This window comes from Monodelphis domestica, chromosome X (genome assembly GCF_027887165.1).
Source record: "Monodelphis domestica isolate mMonDom1 chromosome X, mMonDom1.pri, whole genome shotgun sequence".
In the NCBI taxonomy this organism is placed as follows: domain Eukaryota; kingdom Metazoa; phylum Chordata; class Mammalia; order Didelphimorphia; family Didelphidae; genus Monodelphis; species Monodelphis domestica.
The window spans coordinates 76,988,617-77,010,414 of NC_077235.1; the positions used below are offsets into that span (position 1 = coordinate 76,988,617).

General features: G+C 45.8%; 1 protein-coding gene across 2 annotated transcripts in view; it reads left to right on the top strand.

The window, feature by feature from the left end:
* The first annotated feature begins 14,738 nt into the window (after window positions 1-14,738).
* Window positions 14,739-21,798, top strand: part of HEPH (hephaestin) — a 60,631-nt gene continuing 53,571 nt past the window's right edge. The window contains exons 1-3 of one of the 2 annotated variants that reach the window (XM_056809719.1): window positions 14,744-14,880; window positions 20,691-20,758; window positions 21,472-21,683. In XM_056809719.1, the coding sequence (XP_056665697.1) occupies window positions 21,508-21,683 (176 nt within the window). In that variant the 5' untranslated portion in view covers window positions 14,744-14,880; window positions 20,691-20,758; window positions 21,472-21,507. Of the gene's footprint in view, window positions 14,881-20,690; window positions 20,759-21,471; window positions 21,684-21,798 lie in introns of both variants that reach the window. The other variant, XM_056809720.1, reaches the window with a different exon arrangement.

Below are 21,798 nucleotides of genomic sequence, written 5' to 3' on the forward strand. Positions count from 1 at the left end.
GAAACACTAGGCATGAGCCGTATAATCTGAGCCATAATAATAAATAAATAATAGCTAGTAATCGTGATATTATTAGCTAGCATTTATATAATACTTTAAGATTGGCAAAGTACTCTACAACTATTATCTCCTTTAATCCTGGCAACAACCCTGGGAGGGAGGTGCTATTATTATCCCCACTTTACAAAAGAGGAAACTGAGGCAGATGGTGGTTAAATGACTTGCCTAGGTTCTGAAGTCAGAAGAAGGTGGGGAAAAGGAGCCTGCCAATCCTCTTATTGGGAGCTAAGATCCCTCAGGACTAAACCTGGTTTCGACCTACTGTGTGGATCCATCCAGGGGAAAGAAGCCTCCTAATGGAGAAGGGAGCGACCCAGTACCCCAGTGGCTCCCCCAGTGGCAGTCCAGCATCAAAGGGAGGATTCTCACTGAGACCTCTGCTGGGGCAAGCAGAAAGCAGAAGGAAGAAACAGTTCCATTGAGGAAAGGTAAAACCATGTGAAAACTGAAGCCAGAAAGAACATAAGAAAACAATAAGTCATAGACAATTGATCTGGAAAGGAATACTTTATCGAGGAAGGACTTGTCCAAAGTCACACGGAGCCAGTAGATGGACAGAATGGAAATGTCAGCTGCTCTCTTTGAACGTCTAAGCAAAGCGGCTGTGATTTTCAAGGTGGAACATTGAGGCTGATTTCTGGCAGCTCTCACTCAGGCTGACATCCGGGATCGAGGCTCCTGGGTCCCCCAGGCCTGAACGGGGGCTGGGGACATGGCACCCGCCTTCCAAGTTCAGGCCAATCTGGGTCTCCGTGCCTCGCTGGGAATTGTTTACCCTGAAGCCCTTTATATATTGACCATGCTGCACATCCCCTGGGGCCTCATTTGTAAAACAGGCAGACTAGAAATGAGCTCCCAGGAAGGACCTTTGCAGAGCTGACATTTTCAGTTCTTTGTTATTCAAAAAATTATTGATATCTTTAGCTTCATTTCTCCATATCGCCTCCCCCTCCCTCCCCTTCCCTGCTAGCCAGCTCTTGGAGCAAAGATGACAAAGAAAGAAGAAAGAGAGAAACTGAGCAAAAACGACGGATGGACCGGAGTGGGCCATGGGTGGCCGGCGGCTCTGCCCAGAAGAGAGGAGGGAGGGAGGGAGGGACAGGAGTTTTCTTAACTCTTCTACTCAGGCAAGCTCGATAATGATCATTTCACAATATTCACTTCCTCTCTGTGTGTGTTCCCTTAATATCGTGGTTGTTTAGATTATGTGTCCTGCTCGTTCTCTGTTCTAAGGGCCTTGGAACTTGGGCCAAGGGGCCTTGCAGCTCTCAAATCTCTGCACTCCGGCCAGCCGTGATGAGGGAGATGCGGCTCTCTGCTTTCTGTTCTGAGCTCTGCCATCCATTCCCTGTTCTCTGTTCTAAGTGCCCTTCCCTCTATACCAGCTACTTGGTGAGACCAAGTTTCACTCCCGTCCCCCTTTTGTTTTCTTTTTGAACCCCTCACCTTCTCTCTTAGAATCAATACTATGTGTTTGTTCCAAGCAGAAGAGCGGTAAGGGCTAGGCAATGGGCGTCAAGTGACTTGCCCAGGGTCACACAGCTGGGAAGTGTCTGAGGCCAGATTGGAACCCAGGACCTCCCGTCTCTAGGCCTGGCTCTCCATCCACTGAGCCACCTAGCTGCCCCTACATTACTGTTTTTGTAAAGAAGAGTCAATGGGGGTTAAGGGACTTGCCCAGGGTCACATAGCCCGTAAGTGTCTGAGGTCAGATTTGAACCCCCATTTTCCTGACTCCAGGTCCCACACCCTATCCACGGCACCACTTAGCTGCCTGCCTCTGGTCTAGCTATAGAGTCCTAAACTCAGTTCCGCTCAATAACCCCTTTATTTATGGCACTGCATTGAACACTAAAAGTGATGGACACATAGTTGAGCCAACCCTGCTTCCAAGCTTGAGTTGAGGAAATGAGAGATGGGGAGACCAGGGGACCATGGCTGCTCCCATCTCCTGATTCCAGTGACCAGGGACTTTGTTTCCTCCACAACCTCCCTCTAGCTGACACACCCTCCCCTCCTGCTCCCAGGGGCCAACACGTCCCCTTCCCACCATCACGACTCTTAACGTTGGCTGAGGCCTCTCCTCTGTCCCATCTCTGCCCACGGGGATATCTGTGTTCTCCTATTAATCAGTTCTCATGGAAAGCGAGCAACATCCTCCTCCGGCCTTAGTCCATTCCCCAAGGACAGCTTCCGGGACCAGAATCGCCTTCTCTTCCTCCTAGCAGCCTTTTGAGATCCCACTCTTCCTTTCAGGGACCCTCCATGAACCTTTCCTTCCTTTGCCCTCCCATCCCCCTACCCCTGGCACAGTGTCTGCCACATAGGTGATTATGCTTGGTGATTAATGGGTTCATCTTGTCTTTGCCCCATCATACCCAATCACATATCTGGGTACATGCTATGTTCCCCCTTCCCTCCTAGCACAACCCAACTTCCTTGATGAAAAGTACTCTGCCATTTTTTCCTTCCGAACTCAGTTCAAGATCACCTCCTCCAGGAAGCCTGTCCTGATCTCCCCAGCTGGTAGGGTGCTCATCCCAAAGCTATCTGGTATTCATTTGTATATGATCGATTGATCGATCTGTCTATCTATCTATCTATCTATCTATCTATCTATCTATCTATCTATCTATCTATCTATCTTCATCTGTGCTGCATTGGATAGAAAACTAGACTTGGAATCAGAAGGTCCCTAGTTCAAATCAAATCATCATCATCATCATCATAATATATAATATTAGTTAATATTTATACATTATGTGCCAGGCACTGTGCTAGGAGCCCTCTTGACACCCCTGGGAGGTAGGTACTATTATTATCCCCATTTCATAGTTAAGGAAACGGAGGCAAATATGGTTAAGTGACTAGCCCAGGATTGCACAGCTAGGAAATATCTGAGGCTGGATTTGAACTTAGGTCTTTATGGTTGCAGGTCCAGTCCTCTATCTACTACATCTAGCTATCCACTTAACTGCCTTGTTGGCACTACTTGCTGTATGACTCTGGGTAAGTCTCTTAGCCACTTTATTCCTCAGTTTTCTCATCTTTAAATCAAGAAGGTTGGACTTAGCTTCTAAGATCCTTTCCTGTTATAAATCTATCCATTGGGTCTCCCCTCTAAGAATATAACCTACTTGAGGGCAAGAACCAGGTTTCACTTTTATGTTGGTGTCCCCAGCATTTAGCACAGTGCCAAGCACATAGTAGGTGCTTAATAAATGTGTAATGGCTTGGGTCTTCCCCTTTGATATGGGCTGGATTTGGCACTTCATTGGTATAGTGAGCTTTTTTTAAAAATTTTACTTAATTAATTTAGAATATTTTTCCATGGTTACAAGACTCATGTTCTTTCCCAGCCTTCCCCCAATCTCCTCCCATAGCCAACAAGCAATTCCTCAGGGTTTTACATGTGTCATTAGTATTTGCACTAGGGTGATCATTTAGAGTCTACATCCCCAATCCTATCCCCATCGACCCATGTGATCAAGCACTTGTTTTTCTTCTGCATTTCTGCTCCCACATTTCTTTCTCTGGATGTGGATAGCATCTTTCTCATAAGTCCCTCAGAACTGTCCTGGGTCATTGCATTGCTGCTAGTAGAGAAGTCCATTACATTCTATTGTACCACAGTGTATCAGTCTCACTCTGCATCAACTCCTGGTGGTCATTCCAGTTCACATGGAATCCCTCCAATTCATTATTCCTTTGAGCACAAGAGTATTCCATCACCAACATATACCACAGTTTGTTCAGCCATTCCCCAATTGAAGGGCATCCCCTCATTTTCCAATTTTTGGCCACCACAAAGAGCTCAGCTATGAATATTCCTGTACAAGTCTTTTCCCTTATTATCTCTTTGGAGTACAAACCCAGCAGTGCTATGGCTGTATCAAAAGGCACACAGTCTTTTAGCGCCCTTTGGGCATAATTCCAAATTGCCTTCCAGAATGATTAGACCAATTCACAACTCCACCAGCAATGTATTAGTATCCCAATTTTGTCACATCTCCTCCAACATTCATTACTTTCCTTTGCTGTCATGTTAGCCAATCTGCTAGGCGTGAAGTGATACCTCAGAGTTGTTTTGATTTGCATTTCTCTGATTATAAGAGATGTAGAACACTTCTTCATGTGCTTATTAATAGTTTTGATTTCCTTATTTGAAAATTGCCTATTCATGTCCCTCGCCCATTTATCAATTGGGGAATGGTTTGATTTTTTTTGGTACAATTGATTTAGCTCCTTATAAATTTGAGTAATTAGACCTTTGTCAGAGGTTTTTGTTATAAAGATTTTTCGCAATTTGTTGTTTCCCTTATAATTTTGGTTGTGGTGGTTGGTGGTGTGGTAAACTTTTAGTCTTTCTCCCAACACAGGCTAGCACCTTCTCTCTCGTCCCATGCCCCAAGAGGTTAGGAGGTGATTCTCTTGAGCAGAGTCAGGTATCCTATATATATATATATCATAGGTAGGACTGGAAGTCAGGTCTTCCATAACAAGACCTGCAGTTCTCTCTCCTTGTACCCATTAGGGAAGGGGATTTCATTGGTAAATGGGACTTTCTGGATAAGGATCTTTCCTCTGTAATTTTTACTCTTAGAGTTATTCAGAGCACTCCTGCCACCCTCTATATCCAATAGGTGTCAGACGTGGGATTTGAACCCATGTCTCCTCTATCTGCCTTGCCAGGCTTTCTCTTGCCCTGGAATTGAACAAAAGTCCCAGCTTCCCAATATCCTGGCTCTTCTCTTATTACCAGGTGTGGGGGTCCTTAAACCAATGGCTTCCCCAATCTTGGGTTAGGTCTCCCCTTCTGAAAAATGAGGGAGAGGGTTGGACTAGATGATCTCTAGAGGAGTGCCAATTACATGCTGTGGAGATGTTAGAAGACTCCATCTCTGCCCTGAGGGAGTCTAGTTGGGAGATAAGTTTCACGCCAAAGGTCTAAGAGAAGTAGTTCATAATTAAGGATCAAACTGTATGGGATGGATAGTTGGTGCTTCATGAATTCATAGGATCTCAGAGGCCATCTTGACCAATGTCTTCATTTTATAGAAGGGGAAACTAAGGCCCCAGGAGAGGAAGTAACTTTCCCAAGAAAGGACAAATAGATAGGAAGAAGAAGACTTGGGATTTGAACCCTGATTTCAGTTCTAGTTTTCACCCTACTGTAGTAGGAGGGAGAAGAGAGTAGTCTCCTGAAGGAGTCAGCTGGGTTGATCTTCAAAGGATGGCTTATCTGTCTAGAAGAGATTAGAAGGGCAGAAGGGGATGTCCAGAGGAAAGCCTGAACATGACCCAGAGGGGTAGGGCACTTTAACTAAGCCCCAAATTAATCCCTAAGAGGCCTGGAAAGGGCAGGATTTTTTTTGGAATTGAAATTGTGGGTTTAAATCTTAGAACTTGCTGATTCTACAGAGAGGGAAACTGAGGTCCAGAGTGGACAACTAACTTGTCCCAGGCCATACAACGACTTGCATGGGCACAAGGAGAACCCCTTAGCCAATGAAATCACAGGCCCAATTTTTTTTTTCAATTTCAACATCTGATATTTTTCTACTTTTGGCCTGGTGATCTCCTCTGCAGAGGAGCCCTTAATGAAGATTGGCATCTGCTCTGTAACTAACTTGGGTCCTTAGAGAGATGCCTGGAAGGCAATTTAAGCAACTGACCCAGGGTCACACTGCTGGCCAGTAGTCATCCTATGCTGGGAATCTGAACATGGTTTTCTTGGCTCTGAGGCTGAGGTAGATGTCCTTCACTCATTGCCCTGGTATCAATTCCTCAGCTATCCTGGGAGCTCCCTGAAGTTAGAGCCCACATTTCCTTGTTCTTTATATGCCCCCAATGCCCATCATCATAGAAACGTCCATTTGGGCAGTTTTTTCATCTGTAAAATGGGTTTATACTTATATCCTCATCATTATCACCAACACCAACACAATAGTTCATTCTTCCTTAGCACTGGAAGGCTGATGAGGCTTATTTTAGAAGCAGGATAGCGATTATAGTACTTGAAGAGCTGCCTTGAAGCCTTAAGAGGACCAGAGTTCAAATGCCTCAGACATGGGTGACCCTGAATAAATAACTTAATCTCTCTGTGGCCCAGGCATATAAATTGAAGAACAGTTGGTGATCTGCCCTAGTGGAGGGAGTTTCCTCATCTTGGAGGTTTCAAGATGAATAAAATCACAGATCTGATTTAAAAAACAATTTAATTTAGAATATTTTTCCATAGTTACATGATTCATTATCCCCCCCTTCCCCTCTCCTGGAGCTAACAAGTAATTCCACTGGGTTCTACATGTATCATTGTTCAAAATCTATATCCATCTTATTCATATTTGCATTAGAGTCATCTTTTAACATCCAAACCTTAATCCTATCCCCACCGACCCATGTGATCGATCATATGTTTTTCTTCTGTGTTTCTGCTCCCACATTTCTTTCTCTGGATGTGGATAGTGTTATTTCTCATAAGTTCTTCTAGATTGTCCTGGATCATTGCATTGCTGCTAGTAGAGAAGTCCATTACATTTGATTGTGCCACAGTGTATCAGTCTGTGTACAATGTTCTCCTGGTTCTGCTCCTCTCGCTCTGCATCACTTCCTGGAGGTCGTTCCAGTTCACATGGAATTCCTCCAGTTCATTATTCCTTTCAGCACAATAGTATTCCATCACCAACATATACTGCAATTTGTTCAGCCATTCCCCAATCGATGGACAGCTCATCATTTTCCAATTTTTTTTGCCACCACAAAGAGCTCAACTATGAATATTCTTGTACATGTATTTTTCCTTATCATCTCTTTGGGTTGCAAACCCAGCATTGGTGTGGCTAGCTCAAAGGAGGGCAGGCATTCTTTTAAAGCCCTTTGTACATAGTTCCAAATTGCCCTCCAGCATGGTTGGACCAATTCACAACTCCACCAGCAGTGCATTAATGTCCCAATGTTGCCACATTCCCTCCAATATTTATCACTTTCCTTTGCTGCCATATCAACCAGTCAGCTAAGTGTGAGGTGGTACCTCAGAGTTGTTTTGATTTGCATTTCTCTAATCAGGAGAGATTTAGAACCCCTTTTCATGTGATTATTGATAGCTTTGGTTTCTTCATGTGAAAACTGCCTATTCATGTCCCTTGACTATTTGTCGAATGGGGAATGGCTTGCTTTTTAAAAAATTTTTATTTATTATAAATAAATATAAATAAAATATATAAATTATATATTTCAGAAATTAAACCTCTGTCAGAGAGTTTTGTTATAAAAATGTTTTCCCAGCTTGTTGCTTTCCTCCTAATTTTGGATGATTGGTTTTGTTTGTACAAACTCTTTTTAATTTCATTTAATCAAAGTCATTCAGTTTATGTTTTGTAATGTTCTCTATCATCTCTTGCTTGGTCTTAAATTCCTTCCTTTTCCACAGATCTGATAGGTATACTAATCTATATTCACCTAATTTACTTATGACTTCACTCTTTATATTTAACTCATTCACCCATTCTGAATTTATCTTGGTGTAGGGTATAAGATGCTGATCTTAACCTAATCTCTTCCATACTGTTTTCCAATTTTCCCAGCAGTTTTTCTCAAATAGTGGGTTTCCTTCCCAAAAGCTGGAATCTTTGGGTTTATCATAGACTGTCCTGCTGAAGTCATTTACCACAAATCTATTCCACTGATCCTCCTTTCTGTGTCTTAGCCAGTACCAAATTGTTTTGATGACCACTGCTTTATAGTATAGTTTGAGATCTGATAAATCTAAGCCTCCATCCTTCCCATTTTTTCATTATTATTTCCCTTTATATTCTTGAGCTTTTGTCCCTCCAGATAAACTTTGTAATAATTTTTTCTAATTCTATAAAAAAGTTTTTTGGTAGTTTGATAGTTATGGCACTGAATAAGTAAATTAATTTGGGTAGGGTTGTCATTTTTGTTATGGTAGCTTGTCCCACCCATGAGCAATTAATGTTTTTCCAGTTTTAATTGTGTGGAAAGTGTTTTGTAGTTGTGTTCATATAATTCTTGTGTTTGTCTTGGTAAATAGATTCTTAAATATTTTATATTGTTGAGAGTGATTTTAAATAGAGTTTCTCTTTTTAACTCCTGCTGCTGAGTGGTGTTGGAAATATACAGAAATGCTAATGATCTGATTTATTTTTTAAAGACATATTTCACTACTTTGCCACTTAGCTTGTGGGAGAGTGTGAGGAAAACACTTTGTAATGGCTTCAAGCACTTAATTAATCAACAAACATTTATTAATCAGTCACCTACTATGTACTTTCTAGACATGCAAAAAGAAGCAAAAGACAGTCCCTGTCCTCAAGGACCTTACAATCTAATGGGGAAGGCACTGTGTAAATAAATATGGAAAAAGAAGATAAGTAGAGAATAAATATAAAATCAATAATCAATAAAATGAAACAAATATGGTTCCATGGCTAGAGCACTGTGCCTGGAATCAATTTGTTCCCTTTCAAGTTTTTTTATTTGCATGCCCAATTCATTGACCTCTGACCTCCCTAATTTGTTAATATATGAACTCAAGGATATAAATTTCCCCTTGAGTACTGCTTTGGCTGCATCTCATAGATTTTGAAAAGATGTCTCATCATTGTCATTTTTTTCAATGAAATTATTAATTGTTTCTATGATTTGTTCTTTAACTGATTTTGGAGAATCATATTATTTAATTTCCAATTAATTTTTTATTTGCCTCTCCATGTTCCCTTACTAATTATTATTTTTATTGTATTATGATCTGAAAAGATTGCATTTATTGTTTCTGCTCTTTTGCACTTGTTTGCCATGTTTTTATGCCCTAGTACATGGTCAATCTTTGTGAATGTACCATGTGCTGATGAAAAGAAGGTGTATTCCTTTTTGTCCCTATTTATTTTTCTCCACATATCTATTAATTCTAATTTTTCCAAGATTTCATACACATCTCTTACCTCTTTCTTATTTCTTTTTTGGTTTGATTTATCTAGATCTGATAGAGGAAGGTTCAGGTTTCCCACTAGTATAGTTTTACTATCTATTTCTTCCTTCAACTCCACTAGTTTCTCCTTTAGAAATTTGGATGCTATGCCATTTGGTGCATACATGTTGAGTACAGATATTTTCTCATTGTCTATACTGCCTTTTATCAGAATGTACTTACCTTCCCTATCTCTTAATCATATCTATTTTTACTTTGGCTTTGTCAAATATCATGATTCTGCCTGTTTTTCTCAGTTGAGGCCCAATAGATTTTGCTCCAGCCTTTGATACTTCTTCTGTGAGTGTCTACCTTCCTCATGCGTGTTTCTTGTAGACAACATATGGTAGGATTTTGTTTTCTAATCCACTCTGCTATTTGCTTTTGTTTTATGGGTGAGTTCATCCAATTCATGTTCAAAGTTATGATTGCCACTTGTGTATTCCCCAACATTTTGATATCCTCTCCTAGTTCTGCACTTTCTTCTTTTGCTATATCCTTTTAAACCAGTGGTTTCCTTTTAATCAGTTCCCCTAATCCCCACCCTTATTATACTTCCCTTTCCATCCCCTCCCTTTTTGTTCCCTTCTTCATATTTTTAGGTTATGTTGAGTCCCCTCCACTCTCCCTTTCCTTCCATTTTTGTATTCCCTGCCCACTCTCCCCCACTTGGCTTTTTCCTTCTCACTTCCCCTTTAGGGTAAGATAGAATTCAATACCCCAATGGATCTAGATACCCTTCCCTCTCAGAATTGATTTTACTAAGAGTAAGGTTTGAGTATTACCTATTAGCACTCTCTTCCTCTCCTTCTTATAATAGTATTCTTCTCCTCCCCTTCCCATGTGCCTCTTTGTGTGATATAGATTATCCTATTTATCTTATTCCTTCAAGTTTTGTTTGGTGCCATTTTCTATTCCCTCCTCCCTTTTTCTTTTTTTGTGTATCATCTTAGACCACTTATTACCCCAATCTTTACCTATGAATGATTATTCTAATTACTATAATAGTGAATATAATTTTTGAGAGTTACAAATAACATTTTCCATATATTAATATAAACAAGTTGATCTTATTGAAGCCCTTAAAGAAGAAATTTAAATTAAAAAAATTTCCCCCTTTCCTCTCTCCTTCTTATTTACCTTTTCATGTTTCTCTTGATCTTTGTGTTTGGATATCAAACTTTCCACTTAGTTCTGGTCTTTTCTTTATAAAAACTTGGAAATCTCCTATTTTATTGAATGCCCATACTTTCCCCTGGAAGTATATATAGTCAGTTTTGATGGGTAGCTATCCTTGATTGAAGACCCAATTCTCTTGCCTTTCTGAATATCATATTCCAAGCCTTGTGGTCCTTTAGTGTGGAAGCTGCTAGATCTTGTGTAATCCTGATTGGTGACCCTTGATATCTGAATTGTCTCTTTTTGGCTTCTTGTAAAATTTTTTCCTTAGCTTAGAAGCTCTTAAATTTGGCAATCACATTCCTGGCAATTACATCTTTTGAGGATTTAGTGTAGAGGGTGTTTTATGAACTCTTTCAATGTCTATTTTGCCCTCTTGTTCAAGAACATCAGGGCAGTTTTCTTGGATAATTTCTTGTAGTATGATGTCAAGGTTTCTGCTTATTTCTGGGTTTTCAGGTAGAACATTGATTCTCAAATTGTCTCTTTTGGACCTGTTTTCTTGGTGACATATTTCATGTTTCCTTCTATTTTGTCAATCTTTTGATTTTGCTTTATTGATTCTTGCTGTTTTGTGAGATCATTGGCTTCTAATTGCCCAATTATGTTCTTTAAATACTGGCTTTCCACTATAATTTGATTTTCTGCTATGATCTTTTGATTTTCCTTTTCAGTTTGGTCTATCCTGCTTTTCATGGCTTCCAGCTGTTCAATTTTGGTCTCTAATTTATTTATCATTTCATTTGATTTCTGGGAGTCTTTTTCCAATTGGGAGTTCTTGTCTTTTAAACTGTTATTTTCTTTTTGAACTATTTCCCACTTTTCTTGCCAAAATCCTTCCATCTTTTTCATAAGCTCCAATTTAAATTCTTCAAGAGCTTGTGGCTAATTTCCATTTTTGGAAGTTTTGGGTGCATTGATTTATTCCTCCTCTTCTGCTATTCCCTCTGTAGTCTGGATTTTTCCTCCATAAAAATTATCCAGGGTCAAAGCCTTCTTCTCATTCTTCTTGGTATTGGGAAGTTGCTTTTCCTGGGCATTTTTTGCCATTGCTATGCTTGTTTTTCCTTCCCTTTCCAGTCAGAAGTCTGAGTGAGGAGGGCAGGCTCTCTGTGTATGGAGCTATGGAGTGCAGTTTTTGCCTGAGGCCACCTCTCGAGTCTCAGCAGCTTTTACTGTTTGTTTCCCTTCTCTATGCTATCTCTGTGTACACCCAAGGTCTTTGCTCTTCCACCTGTTGAGGTATCAAGTATAGTTACTCTCAGGAGTAGGTCTTTGGTGGTCTTAGTCAGCTGCTAAGGACCTAGAGGTTCCCCTCACTTGTTCACTGATTCTAGCATGTGCTGGCTCTGAGTCTAGCACATTGACTCTGTAGGTGGGTTGGGGGAGGATTGATCAGCTCATGTTTTGGTGGAAGCTATTTTACCCCCTTATAGTGTGGAAATGCCCATATCTCACATACCTTCAATGCTGTGCCCCACTGTAGAGTCCCTTCATTAATATGAATTTGGGGTGGGGTTGGCCTTTTGAGGTAGTCTATATTGGTAAGCTATGAGGAGAGGTAGATTCCTATGTCACTGCAGCCATATTTACCCAGAAGTTGTGCCTGGAATCAAGAAGACCTGAGTTCAAAACCAGCCTCAGCCACTTCCTAGCTGTGTGACTTTGGGCAAGCCAGTCTCTGTATGCCTGGGAGGCAGCTAGGTGGCTCAGTGGGTAGAGTGCTATGTCTGGAGACAGGAAGACCTGAGTTAAAATCCAGCCTCAGCTACTTCCTAGGTATGTGACCTTGGGCAAGTCACTTAACTTCTATCTGACAAAAGGATCCAGAGGACAAGCTGGAAAAGGAAATGGCAAACCACTCTAATAACCCTGCCAAGAAAATCCCCGGGATAGTGATGGTCCACAGGATCATGAAGAGTCAAACACAACAAAAATCCAAAGAAAATAATGACTGGAGGGAAGCCCCTATGTTTAAGAGGGTTTGGGAAAGTCTTTCAGTAAAAGAAGAGCTTTCAGTTGTGACTTAGGGGAAGCTAGAGAAGTCAGTAGATGGAGTGAAGGAAGGAGAGCCTTATCATATACTATTATTATTGTTCTCCTCCTCCTTCTCCTCGCTATATCACTTTTACAGAGTTGTAAAGGGTAATGGAGAAATCTGAACTCAGGGCCTCTGTCTTACAGATCAGGGCTCTTCCCAGTACTGGTAGGTGCCTGCTTTCTTCCTGTTGGAAATGTGCCCATAGCTGGGAGGGAGGCGGGACTGGCCCCCAGTGATTAGTAAAGGTCTGTTTGCAAGCCCAGCCTGGCCCTTTGATGGCTCCCGTAGGTCTAGAAACTGTCTCCTGTTGGCTTCTGTGAGTCACCCAGAAGTGTCTCTCTTTCTTCCCCTCCCTGCAATAAAAGCCTTAGTGCCTGGACTTGGACCCCACCTTAATGAATCCTGTTCCCACCTTCCTGCTTGGGCTGCTGCACTCCAAGGTCCAGGGTGGAAGGGGATGTCCAGAGCTGGGTAATGACGTGGAGGCTTGACGTGCCTCCTCCCATCTTGCCCAGGGGTTCCCAATCGGGTCCAGTTGGAGGCCCAAGCCTGGAGGTCCAAGCCCAGGCCAGTTCCCAGGTCTCCAAGGGCATCGGGCCACCTGGGGAGCTTTATGACAGAGACTTTGCCCTCCCGGCCCATGCTTTTGGCCCATCCTCCTCTCCAAGGCCAGTCCTCAGACTCTGGAGTCACAAGAAGTCAGTGTGGGAGGCCAGCCTCCAGGACTGCAGCTGCTCCTAGCTTGGGACACCTCTTCTAAAAGTAAGGCTGATGGATGGAGGCAGGCCCCGGGCCTCCATCACCCCTTTCCCAACCTCCTCCTTTCTCTCAGCACTGAGCCAGCTTAGAGCATTCTCCCTGGTGCTTTGGAGACCTCACCCCTCTCCTTCTCTTCTTCAGTCACTATGCCCACGACTGCTTTGCCAGCTGTGTGATCAGGGCTTTAGCAACTTTTAGAATGGCAAGTTTTCATCTCAGACACACTCGGACTTGGGATACCTGCAAAGGGCCTTTGGGATATAGACCGTCTGAGCTGGAAAGGGACTTGGCATGGCTGGAAGGGACCTAACTATGGGGTCTCTTAACCACTTCCCTCCCAAGGGGCCTCTGGATAGATTTCAGAGCATCTGTGAACTTAGAAGGGGAAAAACAATTAATTAATCATTTTTGTCACTAATGTCTAACTGAAATTGAGCAGTTCCTTCCATTAGAAATTGACTAAAAAAAAATCTAATTCTGAAAAGTGGTCTATAGTCCTCACCAGAGATGCCTAGAAGGGCTTCAACATCACAGATAAAGAAGCCCTGATCTAATCCAACAGTCCCACTTTCCAGATGAGAATGGTGAAGCCCTTTAAAAAGGAGATAGGTGACTTGCTCAAGGTCACACCACTAGTAAAAGTGGTAGATCTGGGGCCAGGGGTCTCCCTGTGCCATGTTGTTTTTTTCTGGTTCTACATGTTGCTTCTTTCCTTGAGGCCCATTTGGGAACCTTTAAATAGATAGATGGCAAGGGAGGCAGAAGATGGAGTGGAGAAATGGAGAAGAGGTCAGCCAGACCGCCAACATTATGTTGTTATGTTCCACAGGAGGCCTAGAGAGATAAGTAACTTGGCCAAGGCTGCCCACTATTCAGCTAAGTAGTTAAACTGGGTCTCCTGACTTCTAGCCCTTTCTGGTTGTTCACTGGGGTCACCTTAAAGGTGAATCTCAGGCTGCTCTCACCCCACAGTTTTGTCCCTGGCCTGGCAGTCTTTTAGAGGAAGGAGGGGGTATCCTGGGAGGGCAGAAGTGGGGGGGTGGATCTTGGGGAGGCCTGAGCCTTACCTATTTGACAGTTAGAGGAGACAGCCCGGTACAGTGGAGAAGAGCATTGAGGGCCGGGTTCAAAATCCTGCCTTCTGCCTTCTTACTTGTGTGATCCGGCCGTGGGGCTTAATGTCCCTGGGCCTCAGTGGCTTCATTTGGCTCACGAGGTACTTTCCAGCTTAGAATCCAGGACTCTAGGAAGTGATTTCCGCCTCCTGGGCTCTTTTTTCAAATGAGGGGAATAGAATAAGATGCTCCCTCCAGGCCCTTCCACTTTCATAATCTAAGCTTTCTTTCCAGTTCTATGTTCTAAGGTCGCTCTAGCTCGGACATTTGGTGTTCTACGCTCCCTCCCAGTGCTAACATTCTCTGTTCTAAGCTCCTCAAATACCAGCTTTGGTATTTTGTGTTCTAAACTCCTTCCCACCTCTGACACTCCCTGCTCTAAGCTCTCTCCCGGCTCCGCAGTCCCCCACTCTAAGGTGACCCTACAGAGGGCAGGGACCCCGGGACCCCAGGTCAGGCTGCTCCAGGGTGGGGGCCCAGCCGCAGGGAGTTCAGGCAGCTGCTCCCCTCCCCAGCCCTCTCCTTTAGGTTCTGATAGCAAAGACGCCCCGCCCCGGGCCCGCCCTCAGCCCAGACCCCGCCCATTCCAGGCCTGGGCCTCTGGGAGGCCCTGCCCAGTTGGGCCAATCCAGGAGCCCCCACCCCATCGTGGCCGCACTGAGCCTGGCTTTCCCGCCAAGGAGCCCAGACCCCTGGGCTGTCATCCCGAGCTGTGGTAGGCTGGGCCCGGAGGCCAGGTAAGCCACAATCCTCCCTCCTCCCCATCCCCCATGGTCCCTCTCCCTCCCCCAGGAGGCAACGGGGCCAAGCTATTGGCCCCCAAAGGGCACGGTAGCATGTGACTCTCAGGGCCCTTTGGATGCCCAAGTCTAGGCCTCAGTTTCCCCCTCAGAAAGATGAAAGGCTCGGGCCAGTTGGGCTGCCCCCAGAAGCAGGGTGAACCGAAGCCCCACACTTGGAGACCACATTTCAGGCCCTGCCCTTTTCTCCTTTGGAGCTCAAGCAAGTCGCTTTCCCCTCCCTGGGACTCAGTTTCCTCCTCTGTAAAATTAAAGGGGCCCATGACCTAATCTGATCCACGATGTTGTGGCAATAGCTACAACAAACCTCACTGGCTGGGACCTAATTTGGACCCTCCTCCTACCTGCCAGACTTACATAGTCCAGAGATTTAGGGCAGAACTTCAGGGTCGGAAAACTGAGGCCCGGCATGGGGAAGTGGAGTGCCTGAGACCAGCCACACAGCTACTGAGAGGAAAAGCGCGGAATGTGAGGCTCAGGAGGTGCCTCAGACTCCCAACTGAAAGCTTCCCCTCCCTGGGCCTCAGTTTCCTTCCCAGCCCCAAGGCAGTGAGCTGGGAGGTGCCATTCATTGTCTTGGGCCAACCCGATAGGTTGGATCTTTCTTGGGAACTCCCCGACCTGCTCTCCCACCCCTCCCCCAGAGGCCGGGGAGGTAAAGAGTGGGAAGAAGGGCGGAAAACCACTTCAAGGGGCCCAGAAAACCCCAACCCGCCCTGTGGCAGAGCTCCGCTTTGATGTGGTTTCCCAGTTGGTAATGTGAGGACACCGCAGCCTCCAGAGGGGCTGACTTTGAACCTGACACTGCCAAGGAGCCAGCCATTGCCAAGAGGCTGTCTGCCTAGGTTGGATGGTGTAGACCCACGGGCAAACTTCTGGGGCTTCATTTCCAAACTTAATTTTTCACCCCCGCCCCTTGGCTTCTATCTTAAAAGGCAGAAGGGTGCTATGGGCTAGGCAGTTGGGATTAAGTGACTTGTCCAGGGTTTCACAGCTAGGAAGTGTCTGAGGTTAGATTTGAATCCAGGTCCTTCTGACACCAGGCCTGGCTTTCTATCCATTGAGCCACCAACTTTTCTAATGATAATAATACTGGCTAACATTTTCTTCCCTTTTTCCTTTTTTCCCTCCCTCCCTCCCTCCCTCCCTCCCTCCCTCCCTCCCTCCCTCCCTCCGTCCCTTCCTTCCTTCCTTCCTTCCTTCCTTCCTTCCTTCCTTCCTTCCTTCCTTCCTTCCTTCCTTCCTTCCTTCCTTCCTCCCTACCTTCCTTCCTTCCTTCCTCCCTCCCTCCCTCCCTCCCTTCCTTCCTCCCTCCCTCCCTCCCTTCCTCCCTGCCTGCCTTCCTTCCTTCCTTCCTTCCTCCCTCCCTTCCTTCCTTCCTTCCTTCCTTCCTCCCTTCCTTCCTTCCTTCCTTCCTTCCTTCCTTCCTTCCTTGCTTCCTTCCTTCCTTCCTTCCTTGCTTTCTTTCTCTTTACCTTCCAGGCCAACTGCCTCATTTTACAGATGAGGAAATTGAGGCCCTGGAGGGGAAAGGACTTGTTCAGGGACATATAGGGTGTCAAAATATCACATTAGACAACATTCATTAAGCACCTACTCTGTGCCAGGTGCTATGCAGGTCCTAGATCTCCAGCTCAAAGGAACCTCTGAGGCCAGCAAGCCATCCCCTTCATTTTACAGAGGGAGAAACTGAGGGCCAGCAGAGGAAGGGACTTGCCCATTGTTATACAAGTAGTCAAAATGTCAAGTCAATGAACATCAATTAAGGACCTGCTATGTGCCAGGCACTGCACTAGTGCCTGGGAGGACTGTTGTGCCATTGACAGGGACAGGGCAGTCTGGAAGAGATGGTCTTTGGAGAGAGCAGTCTCTGATGAAGGAGGCTGCCTGAACCCAGACTGCAGAGAGTAAAGAAGAGGTTGGATAAGGCCTTCTCCAGGAGTCTAGCCACAGAAAGGAGGACAGGTACAGGATGAAGGCTAGAGGAGGTGGATGACCAGAGGGAGGGCCTTTGGAAGACACGTTTGGCAGCAGCAGACAGAAAGAGATTGGAGGTTAGTATGGGGGACAGTCTGCTGGAGGAGGCTGATGAGAATGAGATCTCCTGGGATGTAGGGGCATTGGGTATCAGCAAGGCCATTGAAGCACGGGAGGGAGATAGGATCAGGAGGCATCTGAGCCATTTGAGAGGAGGACTGGGGTGGAGTGGGAGATGAGGGAACTCTCCAGAATGGCCTCAGTTTTTTCTGGAGCGAGGAGGTGAGGTTCTCAGCTGAGACAACAGGGGAGAAGGAACCATTGGACATTGGAGGAGGGTGGAGAAGGTTTGAGGAAAAGGCTGTATGTAGTGAGCAAGATAGTGACTCATTTAGGGAGGCATAGTCAGATTGCCATTGTGTGGCGAGGGCCCAGTGGAGATTAGGCACTAGAAATTTGTATTGGACCCAATTGGAATCATTTTGATGTTTCATGGTTGTTATTTTCCTTGTTCAGCAGCATGGAACAGGAGGAAAAGGCCTGGGGAGTGAGTGAGCAGCAGGAGTGCTCCAAGGCTAAGGCTTGGTGGGTTGATAGGATAAGGAGGTGAAGGACTCAAGACCAGAAGGCCAGAGGAAAACCAGAGCTAGCAAACACAAGGCCATAGCTAGGAAGTGTTTGAGGGCAGATTGGAACCCAGGACCTCCCATCTCTAGGCCTGGCTCTCAATCTGTGTTCTTTAGGAGAAAATGGGGGACAAAATGTAAGCAAGGAGAACAAATGAGATCAATCCAGGCTAAATTGGCAACCCAGCCAGATTCAAATGTCACTGGGAAATGTTTAACAAAATAAGCAAAACTATAATACAGCATATTTTGTGACTTTTTTTAACCCTTTTACCTTCTGTCTTAGAATCAATACTGTGTATTGGTTCCAAGGCAGTAAGGGCTAGGCAATGGGGGTGAAGTGACTTGCCCAGGGTCACCCAATTGGGAAGTATCTAAGGCCAGATTGGAACCCAGGACCTCCAGTCTCTAGGTCTGGTTCTCAACCCACCTGCCCCTCCCTGTTTTTTTTTTTAAAACCCTTACCTTCTGACTTAGAATGCATAGGTTCCAAGGCACAAGGGTGTTAAGGGTTCCCATATTTCTCAGAGTGGGGTGTAGGGGTGGTAGGGTGGAGTGGAGGTGTGACTATTATTCTATATCAATCCTATATTCCCTGGGGTGTGACTACTTTTCTCCATTTGGAGAGGCAATGGGGGTAAGTGACTTGCCCAGGGTCACCCAGCTAGGAAATTTCCAAAGCCAAATCAGAACCCAGGAGCTTCCATGTCTAGGCCTGGCTTTCAATCCACTGAACCACCCAGCGACTCCCTATCGTCCATGTTCTCAAGGAGCTCGGTGTCTAATGGGGGAGGCAATGTAAGCAACGAGGAGAAACTGGATTGATCTGGGCTAAATTGGAGTCCCTTTCCAGGAAGGCACCCATATGAAGGAGGGCTGACTGGGGGAGGCTTCTTGAAGAAGGTAGGACTCTAAGGAAGCCAAGGAAGTTAAGGAAAAGATGAGGGGGAGAATTGCCAGCACTGGCAACAACCAGGAGACAAGTCAGGAGATGGAGTAGAGGGTTCTGGGAAGTAGAGCTGGTCATCCCTGGGCTCAAGCAAGGTGGCTGTGGGCAACTGAGAGGAGGCTGGACTGCAGCAGGGAGAGTCTCGGGGCAGGCTGTTGCCACATAGACGTGCTGGGGGCCTGAGCCACGGCGGTGGCAGTCAGTTGGTGTCAGGGGAGAAAATGAGGCTGGAAGAGACATCATCTGAAGGTACACCAATATGTATGCTAATGTTCCTTAATAGGAAGACAGGAGTTGGGGAAGAAAGAAAGGCTGCGAGCCAGGCTCTGAATTCATTGAGGAAGGAAAGAGGGTATCCTGGGAGTTTGGAGAAAACAGCTACCGGAGCCTTGATTGTGTGATTAATATGGATTGAATGAACCTCAAATGAGCCAGCATTGAAATTGGGTAAATGCAGCGGCTGGAACCATGGCCCTGCACAACGTTACTGAAAGGGAGGGTGCAGGGGCCACGGGTGGATCTCTGGGAAACGGGAAAGGTGGTTTTGATTCAGGGCCCTCTCAAAGGGAGGCGGGTGCCCCGTGTTTCTGGGAGGTGGGGGATGGAGTGCAGGTGTGACCCCGTATTGCTGGGCTGTCGTCTGGGTCCATTTGTTGGGGTGCAACTTTTTGACGAGTGATAGCCATGGAGCTGCCTCCCACTTGGAGTAGGGACTGTAAAATGGGCACAGGAATCCCTTGGGGGTCTCGAAGATAGGTAGGATTCTGGAACCTTCCAATATGGCTTTGCTGTCATTCAGTCATCTTCAGTCAGGTCCAACTCTTGGGGGACACCATTTGGGGTTTTCTTGGCAAACGTACTGGAGTGGTCTGCCATTTTGTACTGCAAACTTTGCTTTGACCACTATCTTGAGAGGATAGGAATGGGCTAAGTCACTTGTTGTCTCTGGGTCTCGGTTTCCCTCAGTGTAAGATGGAGTCAGACTGACTAGCTGATCCTTTCTAGCTCTGACATCTTGGCCTTCCCCGTGCCAGGCAAACCTACCTTCACTCTGCATGTGAGCTTCCCCCTTATCCCAGACAGGGGTAGCTCCCATTGGGCTGCTGTACATAGGGGTGGGTCATGTGAAAAATGTCCTCAGGTGTGAGTGGAGAGGGGAAAGGGAGAAGCCCCCTCCGGCACATGTGACATAGGTTCACCAACACAGCTCTAAGTCATTGTCAAGAAGTTCTAAGCTGTGTCCTGGGCTCCAGATTGCCCAGTGGGTTTAATCCTTTGGAAAGCTGGGAATGCCAGTTTATTCCAACCCACCTCACTAGGCTGAGCCATCTGCTGGGACAAACCTCATAGGTTCCTAAATTTGAAGGTACAAGGGTCCTTGGAGGCCAGCCTCAATTCAACTTCCTCATTTTACAGAGAAGGAAACTGAGCCTTGGGAAGGGGAATGGACTTGTCCAGGGTCACACTGGTATCACTAATGCTTTTGCATATGTAGCTAAATATAGCAATATGTAGCTCATCCTTCATGGGCTACCTTGGTAGGTAGTGAGTTCCCCATGACTAGAGGTCTAATAGCAGAGGTGATAGGGTTACTTCTGTGAGATATTGTATAGGGGATTCCGGTGCAGGTACAACTTGGATTAGCTGACCCCTACTTGAAATTCTGTGATCCTTTGAGATCAGTTTCCCCTTTTCCAGAGGGGGAATCTGAGGCCCAAAGTGGGAAGGCAGAACTCCTGGCTCCTTTGAAGGGGGAACAGGAAAGGCACGAATCATGCTGATCCTGGGGGGTTTGAATTACCCAGAAGTAGGAGGGCAAATTGCTTAGGCCTTCCATCTACTCTTCATGTAGTGGGGAAGCTGTGTGGGGCCATGACTAGACACCCTAGGTTTGAAGTCAGGAAGACTGAAGTCTGAATCCAGCCTCAGTCACTGCCTAGCTGTTCGTGTGCCCCTGGGCAAGCCACTTCACCTCTGTCTGCCTCAGTTTCTTCAACTCTAAAATGGGGAATATCAGAGCACCTGCTATTATTAGCATTATTGCAAGGATGAAATGGGATCCTGTTTGTAAATATGTACCCAGTGGACATTTGAAGCACATAGTAGGTGCTTTAGAAACTTGCCTTCCTGTCTGTGTGCCCCTTCCCACCCTGCAGAGGGCAGGGATGATGTTTCTGTCTTCCTTTGTACCTTAGATACTTGATCAGAGAGTCACCGCTACTTGGCTTGGCCACATTGTGTCCCCTCTTCGGTCACGTCCTAGGTGAGAGAGAATGTTCTCTGTCCTCACGTCCCTTCCTCCATAAAAGCCAATAAAAGGGCTTCTCGCTCTTCTGTTTCTTCATTAACAGCCTAGCAAAAGAAACAATTAATGAACTGACTATGCAATTAAAAACTCCATCACTTGCCAGGTGTGCTGGCATATGCCTGTAATCTCAACCACTGGGGACGCGGGCCCAGGACAGATTGGGCGTCTCTTTCTGTTAACTTTCTTCTCAGCATCTTCTCCCCTGGGGCAATTCTCAGCCCTCTTTTCCAGGCCCCAGACTGAGGCAGAGACAGGCCTAGACTTCCTCCCCTCTCTCCTCTAAAGAGTCCCAGAGAAGATAAAGCCCCTAATCTTTGCGAACCCCACAGATACATTGGGGTCCCCAAAGTGAACTCAGTGTGGCATGGGCTTCTGGCCTCTCATTGGAATGAGCTAAGTGGTGGGGAGTTGGGTACTCATAAAAAGCTGGTTGTCTTAGTGGACCACAAGCTGAACCTGGATCAAGAAGCTGAGAAAGGTGATGGGGCAAGAGGTTGGCAATATACCATCTTCACATGTTTTATTTTGGCCTTTGGGTCCCATTGCCTAGCAGACTCAGCTGATCCTTCCACCTACTGAATCAGCACTACCTAGAGGGGCCCAGTCCTCTGTTCTAAGTGGTACGCACATAGGTGTACACGGGGGCTTCTTTGGTATCTCTCTTTCAGGGCAACAGCTGCCCCCAAACGTTGCCTGCTGGGGCTATGCAGGCCATGGGCCAGTGGCAGCTTCTGGGGGCTCTGCTCTCCGTGCTGGCACTGTGGCCCCATCCGGCTCAGGGGGCCACCCGGGAATACTACGTGGGCATCCGAGAAGTCCGTTGGAACTACTCGCCAAAGGACAAGAACGTCATCACGGGCAAGTCAGTGCAAGACGACAAGTAGGTTCTACCTTGGGTAGGGTCGGTGGTGGGAGGCTTGTGCCAGGAGGTGGAGAGCCCTGGCCCTCCTCTCCTTTCTTTGGGTCAGAGGGCAGCCATGGCCAGAGCCAGCCAG